Raw genomic sequence first — 26,348 nt, forward strand, 5'->3', positions numbered from 1 at the left:
TGGCTTCCCATTTTTGCTAGTCCCTTGGTGCCCCAACATCCTTCGTTGGTTTGCTTTATCCTGTCTATACCTCTAAAAGTATATACTTTATTAAACATTCTCTTCAAAATTCTTAGCTGAGCCTGGCCAGTGTGACTCAGTGGATTGAACATCGCCCATGCACCAAGAGGTTGCTGGTTAGATTTCTGGTCAGGGAACATGCCCAGGTTGTGAGCTCAATCCCCAGCAGGGGTGTGCAGGAGGCTGTAGTTATAGAAGGATGCAGCTGTTGCTAGAACCATGAAAAAGCAGAAAGGGAGTGAGAGTAATTAATATGTTGACCTCTCTCTCCTCTAACCCTCCAATCTCTTGCAAGCATCTCCCATTGGCCAAAGTCAATAATAATGGGATCTCAGGTGAAACAGTCCATGAAGGTCAGTCCTCCAGGGCTTATAGAGCAAGACAGAAAATGGTGGAGCATGAGCCTGGGGCACACCAACTTTACACAACTAGAATGCAGGAAGGCCAGGAGTCAAAGTTAGGTACATGATGCCTTAGTCACTGTTTTTATGTATTCCTCTACCATACACATGGCAGGTACTTGGTAATTATTTGTTTGATGAATAAATTTCCAGATGAAAATTGAAGAAACTGAGGTTAGGAGTTTATATATCTTAACTTTAGGAACCAGAGCCCTGGCTCTCCTGAAACCAACCATCTTCTGTCTATAACCCAATGCTTGCTCATTTGATCAAACATCACTCACTCCTTGGATGTAATGGGCTTCTGTCACAGTAAAGGTTTTTGTGTCAAATTTAATGATTCTCATGTGGGAACACTTAGAACTTAGTGTCAGATTACAGACTTATGATGCTTATTGATCCAGTACTTCTAGCCTTTGGGATGGACGAGGACACCCTTGAGTCCTCATTCTCCTTCAAGATTCCACCCAAACACCCATCACCAATAAAAGTAAATCTTGTATTTGCTAGACATTGAATAAGAAAGGAATAAGGCAAGAATGTTTCTTAAAACCTGAAAAAATTGTTATCTAAAATTGACTTCCAATGTAGGTACCAGCAATATTACCATGGGATAAAGAAAAACTGCCTTTCTATCAATCAGTGTTCAGCCAGGAAAATAGAAACAGCTGTAAGTATTTCAAATAGAGGGAATTAAACAGGGAATAGTCACAAAGGTCTTGAAATGTGTGGAAGAGCAGAAGGAGCACGTTGACCCTAAGCCCCACATTGTCATTCACAATTACATCCCCAGTGCCTAGCACAGTACCTCGGATAAATCTATTACAAAATTTAGGAAGACCACAGGTTCTGTTGGAAAGCATTAGGATACCTGTATGACTCTGATAATTCAGTAGATGTGGATATGTAGTTTGGCCTTTGGTAGGAAGTCATGTTCAAAGCCTTCTGTTCAAACCTGTCAAGGAATAATAATACCTACTAGGTGCTAGGGACTATTATAAGCACTTTTCTCAGCATTTTAGAGATGAGATGAGACTGAGTCAAAGAGATGTTATGTGACCTATCTAAGATAATCTATAATAATAAAAGCATAATATGCTAATTAGACTGGACAGCCGAATAATCTTCCAGACGTCATTCCGGACATCTTTCTGGATGGAGCTGCAGCGGTGGGGCTGAGGCAGAGATGGTTAAGGGCGATCAGGCAGGCTGGCGAGCAGTTAGGGGCGATCAGGCAGGCAGGCAGGCAGAGTGGTTAGGGGAGATTAGGCAGGCAGGTGAGCAGTTAGGGGCAATCAGGCAGGCAGGCAGAGTGATTAGGGGCGATCAGGTAGGCAGGCGAGCGAGCAGTTAGGAGTCAGCAGTTAGGTCCCAGATTGCGAGAGGGATGTCTGACTGCTGGTGTGTGATCGGGCCTAAACCAGCAGTTGGACAGTCAGACATCTCCCGAGGGCTCCCAGATTGCGAGAGGGTGCAGGCCGGGCTGAGAGATACCCCCCAACCAGTGCACGAATTTCGTGCACTGGGCGTCTAGTCCTATATCATAAAAGGCCAGCCACCATAAGCATAATGACTGGAATGACCAGAGACCAGAACCATCAGGGCCCCTCCCCGGGCTGGCTCCACCCCCAAGGAAGCAGTTAGGGGTGATGAGGCAGGCAGGCAGAGTGGTTAGGTGTGATCAAGTAGGCAGGCAAGTAGTTAAGGGTGATCAGGTAGGCAGACGGCCCCTCGCAGGGCTGGTCCCACCCCCCAGAAAATAGGGAGGCCCAGGCCACTTACAGCGACTCTGTGGCAGGTGTGCGACTGGCCAGCGATTGTCCTGCAGAGGGAGGCCCAGGTCAGCCAAGCCATTGCACCCCACGCCTGTCGCCTACAGAGGGAGGCCACCAGTGGCAGGGGAGGGGGGGGAGCAGCACTGCACAGATGGCAAGCAGAGGCAGAGGCGGGGGTGGGGCCAGCTGCCTGTAGCTGGGAAGGAAAGCCCTGATAGGCCCTGATCTCAGGCCAGGCCTAGGGACCCTACCTGGAGGGTCCCAGATTGTGAGAGGGTGCAGGCCAGGCTGAGCGCACAGATTTTCGTGCACCAGGCCTCTAGTACAATAATAAAATAGGAGAACCAAGCTTCTACCCATAGTCTGGCTCCAGAATCTACACTCATTCTCCATACCAAGTGTCTCTCCATTGCTCAGGTGATGAAAGCTTAGCCCACCTATCTACCTTTATTTCCCCATTGTATTGTGGGGAAAAAACAGCTATTTCCCCAACCTGTTTCATCTTCTTTCTGGGCCCACAGAGGCTATATTTTCCAGACCTTCCCTGTGGTCATTGTAGCCATGGCAACAAGTTCCAGCAGAGGGATGCAAGAAAGGTGATGTGTATCACTTCCTGGCCTGGCCCATTATGTCTCTCACAAGGTGTTATATGTTCTTTCCCGTTCTTTCTGCTTGAGGAAAGTGGGCATGGTGAGCGTGGTGCCAAATTTTGAAGAGCTGGAGCCACAAAATGGAAGAAGGCTAGAACCCTGAATGTTGCTTGGAGAAGAGTCAGACAACAATCAGAACCATGTTTGTTAGACTTTAAGTGAAAAAGAGATACTCTTCTATCAACTTTGTGCCATTATATGTGTTAGAGTCATTTTTTTTTATAGCAGCTGGAATTACCTTAACTGATACATATGTGAATTGAGCTGATCTATCTCTTGTTCCTGGCTTTAGTACATACTTTTCATTAGAATTCTCAATTATTTACATCCTAAAAATTATTCAATGCCTAAATAAGGTCCAATTGCCTTCAAGCAGTTCTATTCCATTCCCATCAGCCACAGTGATATCTCTTTCCCTCGACTTCCTGTAGCATTTGGTTGTCTCTGCCTCTTATCATATCATAGCTCCAATTTTGGATGTCTTGTTTTTCCAGTGAGATTGTGAGCTCATCAAGGTCAAGGATCATGTTTTTATGCGTCTTGTATGACTCTGAAGTGCATAACATGGTGTTAATGTTTTGGGAATTTTCAATAAATACTAGTATTTGTTGGGAAAATGAATTTGTAAATATATTAGGCTCAATAAAATCCATTTTCCTAAAAACAGTCCTTCATTGCTCAGGCAGGAAAGCATGTAAACTATAATTTACTGCAGTGGGTGTTTTTGTTATTCTCTTCACCAATATACACATTCTAACACTTTTTGACAACTGCTTAGAGGAGACAGAAGGCATACTTATCAAATTTCAGATGACACAAAACGAGAGGTAATAAATAATGCACGAGATGGCAGAATCAAAACTAGACAAGCTGGAATGAAGCAGATAACATTTAATAGGGATAAGTACGAATTTAGACTTCAAAACCCAGCAGCCCAATTTATATATGGTTAACATCATTTTTTTTAGGAAAAAAAGTTCAGGTTTTAATTGGCTGCAAAGCTGAAATGAGCCCAAAGTTGCACACAGGACTCTGTTCATAGTGAGGCTCTGGGCACTGGGTGTCAGGCAAAGCATTCAAGCACTAACAAGGCACAGCATGAATTAAGGTTGCTATGTAGAGGCAAACAGGAGATGGATAGAGTTTTAATTTTGGGTAAAGGGGTGAACAAGTATCCATATTTTTACCTGGGCAAGCTCAGCATCTGGGTCAACTTTTATCTGCAGCATTAGTCGGAACGCACTGTCCGATGATGATACCATTCAGTGATTTCTGACACTAGACTGGTGCCAATTGGGCAGCCTGGGTCCCCTTAAGTTGTACTTCAGAAGTAGAGCCTAGTAGAAAGGTTTGTTATTTTCCTTTTGGTCCATTCCCCAGTACCAGGGTTAGAGCTGTCCTTCATTTAAGAGCCTTAATTGATGATGGTAAGAAATGCCACATCACCTGGATAAATTTAAATTTTACCCTTGGGAGAGGGGAAAGAAGGCAGGTAGCAAGTTCTCTGGGCTCAGTTGGGAACCACTGTTTGACCATCCTCACCATCCTAGATCTGCTCCTAGAAACCCTTATTTCCTAAGAACTGGGATCAGAGTTCTGGCAAGAAGGCTATGATGACCTGGTCCTTGGCACCAAACCATCAAAAAAGCAAATACAATATTAGTCAGTGCCAGCATCTGGCACAAAGGATCTGCTGTAGTCTGTGTGGCATCAGACCACACAGGAAGAATTGTTTCTTTTCCTGATACCATGATTTTAAAGGATTACTGGTGTAATCCTTCATCAAAAGGAGGATGACCAGAATGTTGAAGGGACTTAGAAACCAAATCACTAGTTATTTTTTGGTGGTTCAGTCTCAAGGCCTGGAAGGTGTCAGGATGGTGTGTGGGAAGGGAGCATGAGGCAGGATATCCTAACTGTCTTCACACAGGAGAATGCTGTGAAGAATACTAGCATGTTAGGTCACGCCAGGAGGCAGAACTCAAGTGAGTGGGATATAAGCCCAAAATGAAGACATTTTTAACCATATTGCTCTTCAAAAGCGGAATATACTAGTACTTTGTAAGTGAGGTTTAAAATGTCCAAGGTCAGGTCCAATAACTGTCATAGATATTTTAGCTGTAATTCAAGAACATGTGTATGGGAAGTTAGATGCGAGGGTTTCCATGGTCCCATTCAAATCTAGGGGTCTATGGTCTAATCAATCTTTAAGTTAGAAACGTTCTACAGAATATAAGAAAGATTACCTGAGTTTATTTTGTAGTTATAACCTGGTTTTTGAAGTGGATAGTTCCCTCAAAAAAAAGAAAAGAAAAAAAGCAGAACCCGTGGGTTCTTTAATCTTTGATATATGAGAGGAGGAAAATGGAAGGAAGGAAAAGGCGCTCCCTGAGGGTATGGTAAAAGAAACCTTCCACAGGGACCACGGGAATCCCACAGCGGAGCCCAGGCTGAGAAGGCTGGAAACCCTCTCACTCAATGACAAGAATTATGATGCTGCACAACACCGCACAAGGTGAGCTCATGTCTTTTTTGGATAGAGCACGTTTGGTCTCTGCCTCCCTCCCTACCGCTGTTGGCCCTCCAAACAAACATGCAAGAATCACATTGTTCGGGAGAGGTGATTGTCCTTGAAACACTGTTGAGTTTCTATGTCTTTTTTTGTCTCTTTGTATGTGTTTCTTGAACTCTTCCTTTTTCTCAAAGACTGGAAGAAATACAATGTTTTAATCATATCGAGTCTCCCGTGCGGTAAGGGGTCATTTGCAAAGAAAGTCAAGGTATTGTGGACTTGGGTGAGAAGGCAGATTCTCACCCTAAGAACCGGGGGTGGGGGGTAAAGGGGAACACATGCTGGGCAACCCAAGAACAGGAGAGTAGGGAGAGCGGTCAAGGTACTTAATCAACAAAATAGTTCCATCGTTTGCCGCCTGACCAGCAAGAAGCCCTCCAGTCGCTCTGGCAAGACCATTGCGACTCCCCAAGTTCTCCCAGGAGGAGGTGCGTGCACCTGAGGCAGAACGCAGGTAAAGCCAGGTCCGGATTCCGTGACTGTTGGCCGAGGTGCCCCCGACCTGCGCCCACCTCCCGTGCTGACCGCCTCCCCCAACCCCGCTCTTCGCGCGGGGCTCGCCACTCCCACTCCCGCCTGGGCTGCCGCGCACCGGGGAGCGCGGGGTGGGCGCGGGCTGCGCGCGGGCCGGCGCCCCGAGCTCTGGGCATGCTCAGTGGCGCGGGCAGGGCTCGGGGCGCGAGCGGGCGCCTTCCGCACACCACAGTCCCCGGCTGCCGACGGGAGTCGCCGGGCGCTCGCAGGCTCGGCGCGCGCCGCCCCCGCCTCCCCGCCCCGCCGCCGCCACCGCCGCCGGAGCCTCGCCTCCGCTCGGAGCCATGGCCGCGCTCGGCCACCCCGCCGTCTTCGGCCGGGCCACCCACGCCGTGGTGCGGGCGCTGCCCGAGTCCCTGTGCCAGCACGCGCTGAGGCGCGCCAAGGGCGACGAGGTGGATTTCGCCCGCGCGGAGCGGCAGCACCAGCTCTACGTGGACGTGCTGGGCAGCAAGCTGGGGCTGCAGGTGGTGACGCTGCCGGCGGACGAGAGCCTCCCGGACTGCGTGTTCGTGGAGGACGTGGCCGTGGTGTGCGAGGAGACGGCTCTCATCACCCGCCCCGGGGCGCCGAGCCGGAGGAAGGAGGTAACTGCCCGCCCGGCGACGCGAGGGCGCGGCCGGGGACGCGCGGGGCCCTCCCCTTACCGCCCGGGCCGGAGTGGCCCGGGGAGATCGCGGCATTGGCCCCCGGGCTAGTTCAGAACTTCCCTTTCGGGGGCGAGGGTGTGTACCGGCGAGTCGGAGAGAGAGAAGTTCATTGTTCACGCCTCCCGCGGCCGGGTCGGCGCAGCTCGGGTGCCTTGGAGAGGACCCGAAGGAGTGTGGTTGCGCGCCTCGAGCAGGTGGGTGGGGTGGGGAATCCATCTCACAGGCATTTTTATTTGCGAAGATTACAAAGCAGGGAAGACAATACAACTCACAGTGTCTCCAAGGGGACGGAGGCAGGGAAGGGTGCCGCTCCGGGCGGGCGGGCTGGTGGAGGCTGGGCGAGGACTCCAGGGGGCAGTGCCAGGTGGTGACACTGGACCCTCCAAGTTCTGCCTGGAGCTGGGAGTAGGGCGGGGCGGGCCCAATGAATTATCGGGGTGCGGGTGCCTAGAGACCTAGGGCGTCCCAAGTTACTTTTCAGTGGTGGAGAGTGAGTCCTCAGAAAAGGACTGCCAAGTGAATGAATGAAAGGAGAGTGGTTTGTGGGTGAACTGGAGTCAAATATGAGACTGAAATAGCTTGAAAAGCCATACTTTCCACTTTTGGGGTGTGTGTGTGTGTGTGTGTGTGTGTGTGTGTGTGTGTTTAATTAGAAATAGTTGTTTCACAAATTCCATAGTTTTATTTTCAATATTTTTGAACTCGTAACAGAGCTTTAGGTGTTCTCGAGGGATGGGGACTACTTTAAAATATTGCAGCTTGTGAAAATGGCTGTGATTGCTTTAAACACAAGGTAGGCTGGTGGGAAGAGACAAATAGAGTGAGACTGGATTTTAAAATACCAACCGGCCTGAGATTCTTCTCGTTGCCCTCTGAGAGCCCTGGCTGAGGACGCTCTGTTGCTATTGGCGTCAAGTGGCATTGCAAAAAGCTAGTGGCTTCTTTTGTATCTGGAGGGATAGGGATTTTTTTCCCCCTTTTTGCCTTTATTCGATTCATATTGCAATGCCTCGTAGAGCTCATTCTACAGCACGCTTCGCTAGTTGGTTAATAGAACCTTACATGTTCTGAGAGAATAAGCATATTGTATTTATTTGGCAGTGAGATCATTAGCTTTGGTCACCCTACCTTAGCAGAAAACCAAAAGAATACCAGGTCTCACTCTCTTAGCTCTTTTATCTCCATTGCCACACCTCTCCATCTTTGAATCTGTGAGGTGACCCCCTCTGTTTTAAAGTGGTAAGCATGGAACTCCTTTTGAATACTTTCTAAAATATCCTAGGCCATATGGCAGAGCTGAGGTTTGTACTTAAGAGTAAAATATATTTTTGAAATCCTTTAAAAATCGTACTTATTTGATGAGCATAGTAGTACAATCCCTGTTGAGACTGTCACATATTTAATCATCCATTTCATTTTATTCTTATAATAAAACCTTCCAAATTTTGAGCTTCCTAATCCTAAAGTGGGCGGTGATTTTTCTTCCCTGTCAGATTTCTGAGGCATACATTTTAAATTGACTTTATTCTTATGTCAGCCTGGTGGTCTGCTGCCAGAAGCCACATAATGTAGTGGATAAAAGCATCAGACTGTATCTAATTCTGTGACCTTTGGGGTTGGGGGTGGGGAGGGGGGCGTGTCTCCTGCCTCAGTGTTCTCACCTGTACAATGGACATAATCATACCTATTTCATAGAGTTGTCATGAATCCATTAACCCACCTGAAATGCATAGGACAAGACATTTCATGAATGTTGGTTATTGTTCCATGGGAGATTTACTCCTTCCAGAGTAGTAAGAAGTCTAATGTGCACAGATGAGTTACAGTGACATTTCCCCTTCCCCGGGTGAAGGGGAGTCATCTTCACACCTTAGGTTCCATCCTAATCTGCTACATAGCACTGCCTCCCAGCTTGAGTTTCCTGCTGGTGTGTGGTTTCTGCCATTGCACATGATGTGGATCACCAGAGTAACAGACCTTCCAGCCAAGCCATTTTGGATGGGGTGCTTCTGGAAAGCAGGCCATGCAGAGTAACTAGCTCCCTTTAAAATCTCTCAGAGCACAAGTTTGCTGTCCTGGTTGGTGTGAATAAATGCTTGTTGAATGAATGAAATGCTAAGTGAATGAATGAAATGCTAATTAGCTAATACCAACATGAAGGCCCTTGTTGGATTGTTATATATATTTTAATGTGACACCTGCCTCCCTAACTGTGAAATTCCACAGCCAAGGCATTACCTTAAAATTATTATCACAGAACCCCTTGCCTCCTGTCTTCTCACTCTGCATTCCATTCTCTGCACTCTGGCCAATCTGGTCTTTCTAAAACTCAAATCTGACCTTGTCCCTCCTGTGATTAAAAGTCTTGAGGGGCCTTTAATGAACTTGATAAACCAGTGGTTCTCAACCTTGGCTGCACATTAGAATCACCTGGGAATCTTTTTAAAATCCTGATTTTTGGGCCTCATCCTCAGATGAGGGGAGCTGGGCCTTGAAGGATGAGGCCCAGAAATCAGGATTTTAAAAAGATTCCCAGGTGATTCTAATGTACAGCCAAGGTTGAGAACCACTGTAGATAAACTCATTGAGCTTAGCTCTGTTTGCCTTTCCAGAACAAGCTGCACCTCTAACCCCACCCCAGGTGCCTCCTATTGCTTTTCGGGGTATGCATTTCTCCTTTGCCTAGGTCACAGTGGTCGGCAAACTGTGGCTTTTGAGCCACATGCGGCTCTTTGGCCCCTTGAGTGTGGCTCTTCCACAAAATACCACGTGCGGGCACATGGGCCTAGGACAATCTCCCTCCTTCCTCTCCTCCACTTTACCTGGTTGTACTCATGCTTCAGTTCTCAGCTTATTGTTACCATTAATATTATTAGCAAATCTTTATTGGGTGCTTGCCATTTACCAGACATTCTGCCAGATTTATGATATGCATTTCAATGAATGTTCACATCAATCCTTTAAGCTCAACATAGCATTATTCCTATTTTAAAGTTGATAAAGTTGAGGCTTAGAGAGATTAAATAAATTGGCCAAGGTTATGGATTGAAACCAGTGAAACCAGGATCTGAACTCAGGTTTGCAGGACTCTAAAGCTCTAGTCCCAATCTCTGTAATGTTAGACATCACTTTCCCTTTTATGAGCACCTATAACCTTCTGTGCTCCCTTTTATGGTACTTATCATACCACATAGTAATTGCCTGTTTACCATTCTATATCCCCCACTGTTATCAAAATTGTGAGGGCAGGAAGCATGTCTGTATTGTTCAACATTTTAATCCCAAGGCCTTGCACCCAATAATCATGCAACAAACATATTTTTGAGCATAAGTGTCCATGATTTTAGATCAGCCTTAGTTTTTTCCTCATTATGACATACTTGGTGCTTTGCAAGCACCCCCATCAGTAGAGTCACAAAGGTTTCATTATAAGGATAGGTTTTTCTCAATTGCCCTATCTCTGCCTCTTGTTTTTGTTGTTGTTTGTTTTTATAAAATTCCTGAGAAGTGGAGAACCAAGATGGTGGCATAGGTGAACACCTGTACTTGCTGCCTCCTACAACCATATCAAAATTACAACTAAAATACATAACAACTATCATCCAGAACCGTGGGAAAGCTGGCTGAGTGGAAGTACTACAACTAGAGAGGTGAAGAAAGTGCATTGAGGCTGGTAGGAGGTGTGGAGGTGTGGAACGGGCTGGCACCAATGTGTGCCGTTTTTTTAATCGGGAGGGAGAGACAAGCTCCTACCTGCACTAGTTCATTGCCGGGCGAGACTCTGGGGGGCCCAGACAGATAAGGGGAGAAACTAGACTGTCTGGCATCGGGGCAGGAATGCGGGGGTGGCTTCCTGATGGAGGTGCTCCCAATGGTCATTGTTCCTGTGCAGAGACCTCCCTGGTGCAGGGCTGACTGGCAGCCATTGCTGTTTGCACAGCCCTGGAGATTCCCTGCAACCCTGTCCTACCCAATTTACAATCCCACCCAGGCTGTGAGCAGTGGCTTTTGCATATGAATGGCCTGTTTTTTCTTAGCCTAAAACCTGTCAAAAAAGCTTACAGCTGGGTCAGGGAGCTTCAAAGCTTTCAAAAGTAGGCCCAAGGCCGCACCAGACTGCCTTGCCTCACAGCTGGGCCTCATCTGGGCATTTCCAAACCCCATACAAAGAGGAGGAATCTGCAGATCTCTCTGTAGCTCCTGCTGGGTGGCCCCAGGCAGTGGCTGACTTTGCACATCCTTGGAGATCTAAGAGCCAATGTACCCAGTGGTCAGAGTGAGACCATCCAGATTACAATTCTTCACATCCATTAGAGACACTCTCAGGGGGTAGACTCAGTGAGCACCAAAGCCCCACTGAAGCAAGTCCTGCCCCATAAGGGTGTCTCCTGCACAGCAGCTCTTCCATTGTAGACACAGCTGGTCCTCACAGCCAATTGGCCTGGAGGTCAATTCCTCCCAGTGATACCAACAGCAATGAAGTCTCAACTACAACAAGACTGTGCACACAGCCCACAAGAGTGTCCACCTCAGGTGGTTGGGGAGGCTGAGCCACTGGGCCCAATAGGACACCTACTGCACAGGGCCACTCTATCAACTCAAGGAGACTTAGCAGCTACCTAATACATAGAAACAAACACAGGGAAGCAGCCAAAATGTGGAGACAAAGAAACATGTCACAAATGAAAGAAATGGAAGAAAGCAAACTACTGGATATACAATTCAAAAACCACAGTTATAAGGTACTCAAGAATCTTCTAGAAACCTCCAAGGAACTTAGTGAGACCTTCAAGGATCTTAGTGAGAATGCCAAAAAAAATGGAAAAGGACCAATCAGAAATTAAGCATACACTGACTGAAATAAAGAATAATAGACTTACAAGTCCAGGAAGCACAGAGAACCCCAAACAAGAGGAATCCAAAGAGGACCACACCAAGACACATCATAATTAAAATGCCAAGGGCAAAAGACAAAGAGAGAATCTTAAAAGCAGCAAGAGAAAAACAGTCAGTTACCTACAAGGGAGTACTCATATGACTGTCAGCTGATTTCTCAACAGAAACTATGCAGGCCAGAAGGGAGTGGCAAGAAATATTCAAAGTGATGAATAGCAAGAACCTACAACCAAGATTATTCTACCCAGCAAAGTTACAGACAAGAAAAAGCTAAAGAAATTAATCACAACTAAACCAGCATTATATAAAATGCTGAAGGGTATTATTTAAGAAGAGGATGAAGAAGAAAAAGGTAAAGATAAAAAATTATGAACAACAAAGTAACAACAAATACATATCTACCAACAAGTGAATCTAAAAATCAAATGAATAAAAAATCTGATGAACAGAATAAACTGGTGAATGTAATAGAATCAGGGGCATGGAAATGGAGCGGACTGACAATTCTTGGGGGGGAAGGGGTGTGTGGGGGGGTGCGGGAAGAGATTGGACAAAGATCTTATATGCATGTATGCAGTACTTATGGACGCGGACAGTGGGATGGCAAGGGCCTGGGGTGGGGTGGGAACCGGGTGGAGGGGAGCTGTGGGGGGAAAAAAGAGGGACATCTGTAGTAATCTGAACAATAAAGATTTTTAAAAAATTTCCTGAGAAGTCCCTTCTTAATCAAAACATCACGTTATGTATAATGACTTTTCTTCCTTGGAAGAAAGGAGCAAGTATGGAACTCAAGAAAGTAATCCTATAAAAGCTCTCTGTTTGCCACAGTGGGGCTTCCAAAGGTCAATAAAGCACAGGCTGTGTCTGCAGGAAATATAGGTTTTAGTGAAGAAATTTTATATACAGAAAGTCGTCAAATGTTAATTGTCTAATAACTCTGTATCTTCAGGAATATGAATATTTTAATATGTTTAGTACTTTGGAAACAAACACATTAGCCTTGATAAGCCAATTATATTTTAAATGAATCCAGCTTACTTTGTAGAGGAAAAAAGGTCAACTTCTAAATGTCAAAGTCCTGTGAACAAATATCCAAATGATGAAGTAAGATAAGTGACAGGGTGTGAGGATTGGGGTGTGTTTTTTTTAACTAAAAATTTGGAATAGATTATACATGCCTGAAGTACCAAATTCAAAAGGCACGAGAAGATATGCATTGCAAGTTTGTCTAGCTCTCCTTACCCCACTCTTGTACCTGACTACCCAGTTTCTTTCCACAGAAGCAACTACTAACACCACTTTCTTCAGTTTCCTTCTAGAAGGTTTTTAGTGCCTAATACATGATTAATTGGCAAAGCTTACTCAAGCAAAATTGTGAAATATATCCTGTGACCTTTCGTCCTTCTTTCACAGTTCTTTTGTCCTTTCCCAGGTACCAATATTAGTACGTCAGATATTCTGTCTAGGAGAAAAACCACACTCACAAAGTGGTAATGCCTTTAATTATCCTTTCCTGGAGCATTTGCATTGTTAGGGACGTCTATACAAAGACGGCAGTGCTTTAGTACAAGGTAATGAATTCCCAAAGTTGAATTTAGTGGTGCACAGGGACATAAGTAAAAGATATGAGCAAATACATATTTGGATAGAAATTACCCTTCTGTTGGGGCACTTAACTCTTCAGACCTACTATTTAGTCCTGGGTTTGTTCTTTGGTTAGGAAAAAGCATAATTATGCTGATCTCAGATGTGCCAAGTTCTGTGTGTGAACCCCAAAAGGTGCTAATAACGACTAGCTCTATTTAAAAGACAAGAAAACTGAGACTCGGGTAACTATGGTTAAGTAACTTGTCCAAAGTCGCACATAGCTAATAAGTGGCAGAAATGAGGTTTTCGTAAGAATGCAAAGGTCATTTTTGCTTGAAATCCTTGTTCCCAGTTGTGGTTAATCATAACAAAAGGTTAAATCAATATAAAATAACTAACAAAATCCCATTTCACACACCAATAATATGCAATCTAACTTGGATATTAACTAAGTGAATTATTTTAGAGTCTCTTCTCTCATAAATTATAGTAGGGTGTTTTTTTTCATTTTAGTTAAAAATAATAATTCAGTCATTTACACGAAACCCCAAAATTGCCTCGGCACAGTTGTGCATAGTTGTGTCTTACTTACCAGCTGACTGGATGATAACTTTTGAAACACACACATTTCCTAAACTCCTGTTTCACTTCAGGTGAGAAAACTACCATAAACTATAATTAGAAATTACTTTCTCACCAGGATGGAAAGCGAATGTGCTGGAAGCTCCTGACGTGGCAGCAGATTAACGGTTCTTGATAAAGTGTCACCTCCAACTGGTTAGAACAACTGCTCCCTTTCAGTTTCTTTTCAGCTCTTCGACATGGCCTTGGCAAAAAAAGCTCCTGGAAATTGATGCATCCTGGAAAATGGGATGCATCCAATAATGTAATCTATTCCCGTACAGTTGATCTTGAAAGCCTTGAAATAAAGAACATGATGAGTAGGGAGTGAGTTCTATTAGATACTATTAGCGAAAATGAGCTTTCTGCAGAGATTCCTAGAGTCATTAGAGAATCATTACAAGACTGAGAAGGCAGGGATGGATCCCTTATAGTTCAGATATGCTGGGAAATTGATTTTGCATGTTTTTGAATTCTTAATGAGCTCAGATTTCTTCACAATTAATTTTATTATAGTAATGGTAGGTATCCATCCATTAATATAAACCGCAACACAGAAAAATCTACTTAAGATTTTTGAGCAAACAGATTTACTTTCCACTGCCTTTGCATCATAAATAAATTATTCATGGCCTCTTATGAGCCTCAATATAAATATGGAGATGCTTGAAAAGTGAGTGCTGGTTATTACTTATTTTACGGCATTTGATATTAAAATCTGTAACCACTTCGGAAAACCTAAGTTTTCTGACTGGAGATCTGGACATGTGGTAGAGTTCTTCCCCCTAATCAAGAGGTATCATAATTAAAGATAAAATAATGGAAATCTAATGAGAGAGAGAAAAGGTTTCATTTATATTTTATACAGAACACAGTGCATTCATTGTTCATCCCAAATAGTCAATAAATATTTATTTACTGTAACTAAATCCCTGATGTTCCATCAAAATTCTCCTCTGACCTTTGAAGTTGGCTTTCATTGCTGTTCCTAAACTGGTATTAGGTATCAAATCTGTCAGAGTCCTTAGGCTCATTTCATAAACAGGTACCTTTCATGCAGACGAACAAGCAGGAGTAATATCAGACAACAAATCCCATTAAAAGACACGTGCATGTAATGCCATCCTCGTTCACTTTGTCTTTGTCAAGTAATTTAATATGTGAAAATGCGCATTGTTTTCCTGAAGCCGAGTGCAGAAGGAATAGTAGCATCACATGGGAAGGAATACATCACCGGACTTTAGACTCCTGTTTTTAAATGTCTAGATCATCCAAGCAGATATGATCAGAGAAATCAGCACAGCAGAGTTTGAAGGTAGTACAAATCATTACAGGGTTGGTTTAATTTTGCCCAGCAAATTCATGTGGGCAAACATGACTTAGTTTAGGTTAGCAAATTAAGGGACATACAACTTTTAAGCACTCCCCACTTTGCAGCTGGATGGGCATTCAGGGGTAAGTTGTCATTCCGATGAAGGTGAATAGTTCAGTATTTTGCTTGACTTGAATATGCATAAGTAAATAACCTTTGCTTTCATAAAAGAATTGCCTTGATTTATTTGTTTTTATTTTGTTTAAGAAATATTACAGTTTTCCAATTTGCTTATGAGTGCCATGATTGCATTAAAAATGATTGTGCTTTCGCCCTGGCTGGTATGCTCAGTGGTAGAGCATCAGTCTGCGCATCTAAGGGTCCTGAGTTTGATTCCCAGTTAAGGGCACATACCTGGATTGAAGGTTCTTTCCCTGGCACATGCAGGAAGCAAACAATTAATGTGTCTCTTTTTTTCCCTCCTTCCCTCCCTCCCTCTCTCCCTAAAAATCAGTGGAAAAAATATCCCCAGGTAAAGATTAAAAATGACTGTGCTTTCTTGTCCTGGCCAGGTGGCTGTCCTTATACATTAAAAGGTTGTAGGTTTGGTCCCGGTTGGGGTGCATGCAAGAGGCAGCTGATCGGTGTTTCTCCCTCAAATGGATGTCTTGCTCGCTCTCTCTTTCTCCCTCCCTTCCTCCCTCTCTCTCAAACCAATAAAAACAATTTTTTAAATGACTGTGCATGTTGAAGATGAAGGAATACTTGCATCACTCATACACGTTTGTGCATTTGCATTCAGCAACTATCTACTACTTACCAGACCCAATGTTTGGTGCTGGGGAGATGTAGATGAATTAGATTCCACTGTTTCCCACAAGGACCTCACAGTCAGGGAGGCAGACCGGTGGCAGACACTCACAGAGCCCGAGGTCTGGTTTTATGACAGAACTCTGTCTGGTGCTATGGAAACTCTGGGAGGTGTGTCTGACACCAGGACTTCTCAGAAGAAGCAATTTTTGAGCTAGAAGTAACCAGGGGAGGCAGAGAGGGGCAGCCTTCGGAGATAGCATTGTAAGATAGGATGCAGTGATATAGTACATTAAGAATTAACTTCATTAATATTTGGAAGGATGCAGGATTGAAAAAAGCCCTCTGTGCCCTCTCAGATTTCTGAGGTTTTTGGATCCTCAGTTCCAAGTTCACCAATGAAAACCACATCCTTAACCATATTTCCTGTTTTGAGGATAGAGGGATTGGGGGCCTAGTACACCCCATTTCTAACTGTACTCCCATCTTTTCTCCTATTAGGTGCTCCAGAGGGTTTGGCACCCCTTCCAGGATTCTTCACTAGTTTGGGAGCAGTGTAACCAACTGCTAGAGTGGACTCCAAGTTTGAGACTCATTTCTTGAGGTTATAGAATGTCATTTGACTGGGCAGTAATATTTTCCCTGTGGTAATATTTACCACATTAGGATGTGTCAGGCAAATCAGGCATCTGTAATATATAGGTATACAGTTGACCTTTAAACAATGTGAGGGTAAGGGGGCGGGGGGGATCCACCTCTGAGTGGTCGAAAATCCATGTTTAACTTTTGACTTCCCGCAAACTCAGTCATCCCTCAGTATCTGCAGGGGATTGGTTCTAGGACACCTGGGGCTGCCAAAACTCACAGATGCTTTATAAGATGGTCTAGAACAATGCATATAGTTGGCCCTCCACATCCACAGATTCCCAACTGTGGGGTGGAAAATACTGGTCTGTGATTGGTTGAATCTACGGATTTGAAGCCTAGGGATACGGAGGGCCAACTATATATTAGTATTGAAAAACATCTATGTATAAGTGGAACCGCGCAGTTCAAACCTGTGTTGTTCAAGGGTCAGCTGTATATAACATTATCCCTTTCAAAGGCAGGTAAGGGAAAACTATTTTCTATTTGATGTTGAAGTGTGTTTTTATTCACAAATCTCCATCTTGGCAGGAGACACCATTGAATCTCACACTAATATAAATCAAGTGCAGAGTGAATCTATGATGAGGGGTTGCATTTTGTGTATGCTACAAAAGGCAGCATGTTAGGGACACAACACTGTTCTAGGGGTCAGGGAACACTGGTTTTGATTTTTGTAGTGATATGATGTAATATTCTTTCCAGCTTGGAGATGCTATACTTCCTTTTGGATCTCAGTGTGTGTTGGGGTGGATGTGGAGTGTGGGAAAGAAAGAAAGAAAGAGATGGGGGAAAATGGAAGGGAAAATTATGATAACTTATATTCATGATGTGGGATTATGGTTTGATGAATAAAAAATACTAAAGTTTGTCCAACCTAAGACATTATGCTTGTTCTACTTAATTAACCACTCATATAAATCCATGCTTTATTAATAACAATCCATTATGAAATGAAATTGAATTTGCTATTTCAAAAGTTGTGCATTGTAACACATTTGATAAATAATTTTTCCTATAGACAACTTTAAATAAAAGCCATTTGAAAGAGCATGGTTCCTAGACCCACATGATTGTTACCATCACAGGTCACTTTCATCAGTATCTGCTATTTGATGTTTCTGTGGTAAATGTGAATCAATGACTTGAAGAAATGAAGAGCAAGTGGGTCTGAGGTATGGGTTATAAGGTGTGTTTTCTGTTAGAAATAAAAGTCTTAACTTGGCCAGGGAAGTTCTTTCTTATAAACCCTCCATACGTATGTGCTGATTTCCATTTCTGGTGCTAAAATTGAGTTTCGTTTTCAAAAGTTAACAGCTTTGACTTCGGTCTCCCAGAACGGCATAAAGTTATGTTTCTGAGTAAACACAAAAAAGGAAAAGACACCTGTTTCAATGCAGACTTTCTATAGTAAGCTGCATACAAATTAAGATTGCAAACACAGTAAGATCTTGATGTAATTATTTTTTAAAACTTGCAGATATGCTTGTGGTAAAGCATAGTCATTTTTAGCCTGAAATGATTAAGAAAACATGAAATTCGTTAATTAAATAATCTTGGTGCAGTTACAAGATAATAGAAAAAAATACATCCATTTTATTCTCTTAATTATTATGTATTTCAGTCGTAATCGAACCATCATTTTATGAAGAAAGAATAATATAACTACAGTTTGGCTTTGGGACATATTTTAGGTCATTTGTGATATAAACAAACTTTTTAATTCAAGAGTTTTATGTGGATAAATTTAAACCACGTACTTTATTTTGAGGTACTCAAACTGTTTTTGCTCTTGTTTTTGGTATGCCCTCTGAGTCCTCCTCAGGGGCCCTCCCTTTCCTGCTCCCCTTTCTCTGAAACTGGAGGAAGAGAGTGGGGCCCTAATCCAAAAAAGCATGGATTTCTTCATTTTTTGCCATGTTACTCTCAAATTAAATCTTTCTAAAGCTTTAGGTCTCCCCTGATCTCCAAGCTTCCCAAACCATCCCAGTATATAAGCAGTTTATCTCTGAATAGAGCACAGCTTCAAGACAAGGCTTTCTGTACGGTTGTGTGTGTCTGTTTTCAAATCGCCTCTTTCCACTCACTCTAGTGGGGTCATGAAATCAATTTAGTGGATCATGACCAGCTCATTTATTTTTATTGTAATAGAAACAATAGAAAATGTCTGAGTACACAGCAACATAGTTGGGTCAGTATTGTTTCATGAAACTTTTTTCATTTGTATGTATTTGTGTTTGTATGTGTACTTAGTAGGTATATAAAATATGTTTCCCACTGTGGGTCGTTAAGAAAAAGACTGAAAACCCACAGTATCTCCTTTCAAACATATCGCGACATTGAGCCTCTTCATAGACATCTAGACTCAGGCCATGCCTGTTTCCCAGTGCATTCTGGGAATCATAACCAAAATTGCAAATGTTTCTCTATGCATATCAAGTCATGCTTGATTTCCACTCCTTACAGTGATGACGTCCTGGCTGTTTGGACCCTGTCCATCCAGGAAAAAAATAAATGAGGAAGATTGTAGACTTCGCCATTTGCTAGAAGCTGATTCTCCCTCTCCATTGGTGACATTCTAAGCCAGTTAAGGAAAGGTTGCATGGATTCAGACCGGAAAGCATAGTTTCCATCTGAACTTGCATCACTTTCGCTTTTGATGAGAGTATATTCAGTGGCAGCACACACCCCAAAGCTCTCGCATCAGAAAGGGTTGTGCTCTTCCTACCGGCAGCCTCAGGGTCCGAGGTCAGAATTTGGCTGTGGGAACTCTGGGATTGCAATGGAAACCCAGAACATGTTTTTGTTGTTGTTGTTCAAAGAGTCCCAGAATGTGTCAAAGCACAGAATGTGCTAAAACAATTATAATGTTTATGTCGTGCTCAGACCACTGCCTGGGGGCCTAGGAAGAGACCCTGAAAAACACTGCGTTTATCATTTTTTCTTCAAACTTCTGCAATACTAAATAGGTGGAAATCCACTTCTAAGCCTTTATGGACTAGTGCCCAATGGAAATTTAATTTTCTTCCCCAAGGACCCTATCTCAATTGTATTTGATGCTGATGGTGCTCATTTAAGTTTGAAACATTTGGACTGACGTACAAGTTGGGGGTTCATTCTAACAGTGTATTTGACTGGTTAGTAATGAGTGGCTTTAAGTCTACAGGGAAACAGAGCATCTGATTTTCAGGGGTAACCCCATCTTCACAGCTGAGCAGTCTAGTACTAAGAGCGAAGTGTACTCCCTCACACATGTTCTTTTGTCCCCCGCAAAAGGAGGGCTTTGAAGATTTTTATAAGAGACGTTACTGATAGAAGCAAACACCGGGTGGCTGGGACTGGAGAAATTGTGTGTTGGTAGGAGAAGGGCTTGGGATTGTGCATCTTGGAGCTATAATTGCATGAGAAGAAATGGGTAGTGCGATTGTCATGTCCGTGTCTGCATTTTTCTTTGCAAGCACTGAGCTGGATAACCAAAGCCTCTGAGTGGTTGGCAAGAAAAGTGAGGATTAATATTGCTGCTGACTGGACCCCAGAGAGGAGCTTCTTGGTGAGGGAGAGGAGTAATAGGGATTTCAGTGAGAACATTTTCTTGAAAGTAAATGCACAAAAACACACAAGATATAGCTCACTGGCCTCAGCGCGGCTGAGAGCTCCATTATGATTCGGGACACGCTTCCTGAAACACTCGCCTGCCCTGAGGTCAGCCTAATGACAGGAAATTCCACAAATGTAACAGCTACCGTCCCGTGGCCTGTTTTAAACACACACACACACACACACACACACACACACACACCCATACACCCAGGGAGAACGAATTTATACTTATTCTAAATCAAGAATTTATACTATACTAAATCAAGTTTGGATAAAATCTGTTTTCTCACATTACCTTCCTTGCGAATAATGCTTGGTAATAATGTGGCTCATCAAAAATGATTAGAGGGATTCTTGAGTTACATTATTTTGGTGGACCATTAGCCAGAAGAAATACGTTTCTAAGTGAATTTACCTTTTCCACTGGGCTCTTTCGGTCTGTGATCGCCTCCTTGTCAACCTGCCTTCCTCTTCATTTCACCCTTTTCTGGAGCTGTCAACGGAGGAGAAAGAGTGGATGCAGTTCCTGGGGCCTCTTTGCTCCCCTCTGGCTGGGTGTTCTTGTAACACCAGGAGTTTGTCCTCATCTTCTGGGCCTGGGTTGTGATCATCAAATTACAACTTTCAAATGATAAGTGGATCATAGAGTCAGCCTAGTGGGTCACTCCACTTTTTTGTTTGTTTTGTTTTGTTGTTTGTAGATGAACTAGAATCAAATTGAAAATATCATGGTGTGTGCATTACCCACACGACAGCCTGTTGTGTTTTTTCATGTAATCTTTGTCTTGTTTATACACATGTATATACATGTTCCCTTTGTGTGTTGTGGATTCCAATGCAAAGTGTATTCCTTACTGTGGGTCACAGTCATTAAAGTCTACTTGTCTAGGAGACCAACACCAACTTAAACAAATGCTATCATTTTAGCTTTTGCTGACAGTCTTTGCTGTTTTCAGACCAGTTGAATTTTGGTGTGGGTCAGAGGCATTTGACTTTCATTGAGCAAATGGGCAGTTTGGTCGCTGTTACCTAGTAGGAAGTTAAAGCCAATCATCTAAATGCAGCAAAATGCAGGAAATGGAGAGGAAGAGAAAAAACAAACAGTGGAAAGGTAGAGGAAAAATAAGTGGAAAGTCTTGGGCTCTTTTCAGTGAATAGACCTTTTCAAATATCAAGGACTCCCTCACATAAATGCTATAGAGAATTTACATACACTTAGAAGTGATATGGTCATTTGTAAACAAAATCATGATGCTGTATTATTACAAGCCAGGATTGCAGGTGTTCAGAAAGTGCACCTCTTATTAAAAAGGCCACATTAGCCTGGCCAGTGTGACTCAGCGGTTGAGAATCGACCCAAGAACCAGGAGGTCACGGTTCTATTCCGGATCAGGTCACATGCCTGGGTTGCAGGCACAATCCCAAGTAGGGGGCATACAGGAGGCAGCCGTACAGTGATGCTCTCTCATCATTGATGTTTCTATCCCTCTCTCCCTCTCCCTTTCTCTCTTTGAAATTAATAAAAACTTTTTTTTTTTTAAAGGGTCACATTAGAGCCCAGGATAGTTTCATGTTTTTTGACCCCAGCCTCATTTCTACTGAATCTGCTTTCCCCTGCTCCCCATAGTCTGCCCACCTGCAGCTGATTCAGCTTGCTCCGTTCCCCAAATCCATAGTCGCTGAAAGTGCCACGTTATCTCAGGTACTTCAATCATCACCCCCAGCATGTGTATCTCTCTCACAGAGCCTACTATCTAGAGACACATGCTTGTAGACTGACTCAGGAGGCAGACTGACTCCCTTACAGGCATGCCTTGAGCTGTGGTTTCTCCTCCTTTCCAATGCACCCTGAGGGGTGGAAGAGGACAGCTGTGAATTCAAATTGTGGTTCCACTGCTTATTAGCTGCGTGGTCTGGAGCAAGCTGGGCGCCAGTTTCATCATCTGCTGCGAAAACTGGTGTGGTTTTGGCTGCCCTGTGACTTCGTTATGATGATTAGATGCATTAAATATGCATTAAAGCAGTACCATGCAAGAATAGCTCTCTTTTTTCTGTTACTTGCTTTCTGTCTTTCTAGAGAGCAGGCATTCTAATACCTCAGGATTGGAGCTGTGCTTTTTCTTGCTTCTTTCTCTCCCTGGAGACCTCTGTTCCTTTGGCTATGGTCTTGCTGCCTGTGGCCTACCCAGACATTGAGACTCTGCTTAGCTGTTAGGATTCATGGCTCTTCTATTTTGGACTCCTGTGCTGCCTCTACTGAAACATGCCAGGAGGTTGGGAAAACCATTAAAAACATCTGCTGGAGCCTCAGCGCACAGCTGGGCCAGTCCCCCAGCAGCACCTGTGCTACCTGAAAGGCAGATCTGATGTGGGGCACTGGCCTTCTCTCCACCTCACCATTTTGGGAGTAAGTCATCACACCCACCTGAATCCAAAGATACTACCCTTTCTATAATTTCTCTTCACGCTTTCAACCTTCTGAGTGAATAGGATCTCTGCCTTTAAACTTAGCCCTTGATCTTGAACTGGTTGTACATGGGCATTAGATTCCAACTTCTTTACCCATTGAATAGGTTTTCCATTTTTAAGAACTTTAAAACTTCTTACATGGAGAGGTAAAATTCCACCTGGAGTTGAGTGTTGGTTCCACTTCTCAGTTACATCATCATGGGCAACGCACAAGTTTCAGTTTCCAGTGAAATATCTTTCTGCCTGCTTCCCAAGGATGTTGAAGATCAGAATGTACTGAATACTGTGATGCTCCAAACAAATGTGATTACACCAGTAACGTTATGATAAGTGATAGATTGTACATAATGACAGTAGTAACATTGTCATTTAGGGACTAGAGATGACCAGTGTATTCTTGATGTTTCTGACTGACTACATTTGACCAGTGTCCTTGCACTGTGATCACTAAGCTCTGAAAACCCTATGAGAGGGACCCTGATAGAAAGAGGCTACTCCTGGAAAGCTTCAGCTAACTAAAGGCTTAAATCTACCGCTTATTAGTAAGGTGAACTTGGGCAAATAACCTTTGGGTACAGTTTTGTCATCTGAAACAAAGGATAACATGACTTAGTCATTCAACAAGCAGTCATTGTTGAGTGCCTCCTATATATAAAACTGATAAAGTAAGCGAACATAACACCTGTCCTGATGGAGATTGTGGTGTAATTGGGGACAGAAAATAAAATAAATAATCACAAATATACTAAAAGTCTTGACTTGCACTTAAAAACAGTGGAAGTTCTGTTTTTGAAGTTCTCCTCTTAAAAGCTCTAAAGAGCTTTGTCGCTGAGGGCTCATAGGTGATTGCTGTGGACTTCTCCCATATGGAAACTGGGGATCCTGCTGCTCTTACTCACCATCTATTGTGCTGATGCTTGGATGAAGAAAGGAATGGGAAAGCACTCTGTGAGCAGCATAGTTGTGGGTGTTATGTAGTGGCTCCTTCTGACCGATAAACTCAGCACCCATAGGAACTGGGCCACAGACCACCTGCCACAGACCCTAAAGATGGGTCCCTGGACTCACAGTCTTAGAACCAGCCCTTTGGACCCCCCAGCCTGCCTCAGGCGGCTTTCAGAGCTTTGATAGCAGGATCTACAGAAGTGATATATGTTAAGGGACTGGCTAGTTTATGGAACTTCAGAGCCATAGGAAACTCATCATTTCAGAATATGCCCTCGGTAAGTAGAGCGTGGGAGCTAAGTAGGCTCCAAGAACACACATGACCGTCACTTACTGTGCGCTATGCATGCTCCTTTGTTTACCCCACTTCATCTCACCCAGACAGTTCCCTCCATTTTACAGATGGGGAAACTGAGGAGAGGTTACAGGACTTACCTAAGGTCAAATTGTTACTAAATAGTGAAGCCAAGATGGGGAGCCAGGTCTTTCTGATTTCGAAGCCCAGGCATTTGACCATTATACCACAGAGAAGGCATGCCAGTCATTAGAGAATTTGGGGTAGTGAGACCACATTGATACAAATACCACAGCCACAGGCTTGATGCCATCGAGGAACAGCTGTCCCATCTTGGTGAGGGCACCAAGAAGATAGGTTTCAACTCAGCAACTACTCATCCCTCTACCCCTCATCCATGAGGCTAGCCCAGAAACACCAAGAAGATAGGTTTCAGCTCAGCAACTACTCATCCCTCTACCCCTCATCCATGAGGCTAGCCCAGAAACCTTCCCCACCCAGAAGAACCACAGAGGGATTGACCAGTGTCTCCAGCCATGCATTTAGTCTGGGCTTGATACTTGTTGGCAGGGTTCCTTGCCAAATAATTAAGCAACCCATGGAGAACCTTGACCTTGTATACACCAGAGGGCATGCTGAGTAAGTCTGAACAGAAATCCTGGGAACGGTCCCAGCTCAAGTTTCCACTGCTCCCTGGCTCTGTGAGGGTAGAAAACAACAGTTAATTCCATCTGTACAACTACACTAAGTCTTGCTTAGTCTCCCCAGAGTAAAATCAAAGGGAAAATTATATGAAAAAATACATAAAGGATACGGACACAGATCATTACTATTCTGGAAATGGATGTCGCCCTAACTCGGTGTGTGTCTCAGTAACATAGACCCCAAAGTGAACAAGGCAATAACACAAGCCACAATATTAGAAACAACACAAGCAAGCTGCAACTTGTCTAATTCCTGTGCACCTGTGTTTTGGTTGAGGGAGTAGGGATGCGCATAGAGTATGACTGGATGTTGTTCTCCCTGTATCTTAGAGCAGGGAAGGTAGGATAGTATGCCTGGTTTTGGGTCCCAGCATCCCTTAACCCCACAGTTAAGACACTTAGAGTAACTTTGAAGCCGTTTAGCTTCTTACCCTTCCTCTCTCTTCTGTCTTGCTCTCAGGGGGCCAATGTTACCCATGTTTAAGAGAAATCAATGCATTACCCATGCCACTAGTGGCTCCTGATTTTGTTTTTATGAATATTTCCCCTCCCCTCTATAGAGGACTAGAGTCCTGCCCCTGTACTCTTAGGTGCCATGGGGACCTGCTGCTAGATAGCTTGGACTTCTGGAGCCTGCCCCACCTGCTTGGACTTCCACCCACCAAATATGTTTCTCTGTGTGCCTAGGTCTCGTTTTCAGGCTCCCTTCCGGACCCCACACAGTGTGTGAACCACCTTCTCTCAGTTAATCCTTTTACCCAGAATAAATAACAGCAATAATAATATTTATCATATATTTATTGTGCATCAGCACTTTAAATCCATCATCTTTACCAGTCGTCTTGGTCCTGTTCCAAGCTCTTGGAGCAGCCTGGTTATTAGCAGAGGAAATTAAAGGACCCCCTTGATCATTAGGTCAGTGGGTTAGCCTGCTCATGTCTGCTGTTGGCCTTGCTCTGAGATGACCCTTACTCATTTCAAATGCTGAAGTTGTGCCCTGGTCCATTAACTGGTTTATATCTTGACCCCCTTTGCTGATTTCTTGCCTAGGTTCCCCCACAAAACACCTCGAGGGTGGCTTCTAATCCTTGTGTGAGAAGATCCCTGAAATAGACTGCCAAGCCATGTTGTGCCAGCCCTCTCATATATATGCCTGGTAAATGTGTCAGGCCAACCACTACCCTGCCTTATGCTGGGGTGAACCTATCAGTTTGGTCCCTTTTGCTGGGCCTTTTATGCCACTGTCATCCTGAATCTTCTTCCTTCTGCCCACACTTGGAAGCATCCCTGGTCATGGGCCTTGCCCTGGTGGACCATTCTGCTAACTGGAACTCAGACCCAACATGCTTATATGTTTTAAAGTATTTATTAGGTACAACCTATTGGAATTTTGAGGTAAGGTGACTTGACTACATACATTTAATTTTCCTTCTCTTTCCCCACCTCCTATAATAATTAGCTATCAATTAAATGCTACTCTCTGGCTCAGTTTAATTAATCAATTTGTTCTTAGAATTCTCACTAAACTGACTTTAGTACAGTTTAGTAAATTGGCATTTGCTGGTAGAAAAATAATCTTACTGAGTTTAATTAAACAAGTTAAAAAGTGATAGTCTCAATTATCAAAGCTGTTGTGTGTTTTTTGTTGTTTGTTTGTTTTGTTAATCCTCACCCAAGGATATTGATTTTTAGAGAGAGGGAGGGAGAGGGAAAGAAGGAGAGAGAGAGAGAGAGAGAGAGAGAGAGAGAGAGAGAGAGAGAGAGAGAGAGATAGCAATGTGAGAGGGTTACATCAACTGGTTGCCTCTGCACGAGGGGCTGG

At 43.7% G+C, this 26,348-nt stretch overlaps 1 protein-coding gene across 1 annotated transcript in view; it reads left to right on the forward strand.

Annotated features, from left to right (window-relative positions):
- The first annotated feature begins 6,137 nt into the window (after nt 1-6,137).
- DDAH1 (dimethylarginine dimethylaminohydrolase 1) overlaps nt 6,138-26,348 on the forward strand; it is a 134,476-nt gene continuing 114,265 nt past the window's right edge. Inside the window, exon 1 of the mRNA XM_081086411.1 lies at nt 6,138-6,579. Coding sequence (XP_080942537.1) covers nt 6,277-6,579 — 303 coding nt within the window. The 5' untranslated portion in view covers nt 6,138-6,276. The remainder of the gene's footprint in view (nt 6,580-26,348) is intronic.

This window comes from Myotis nattereri (assembly GCF_964212035.1).
Source record: "Myotis nattereri genome assembly, chromosome: 3".
NCBI lineage: Eukaryota > Metazoa > Chordata > Mammalia > Chiroptera > Vespertilionidae > Myotis > Myotis nattereri.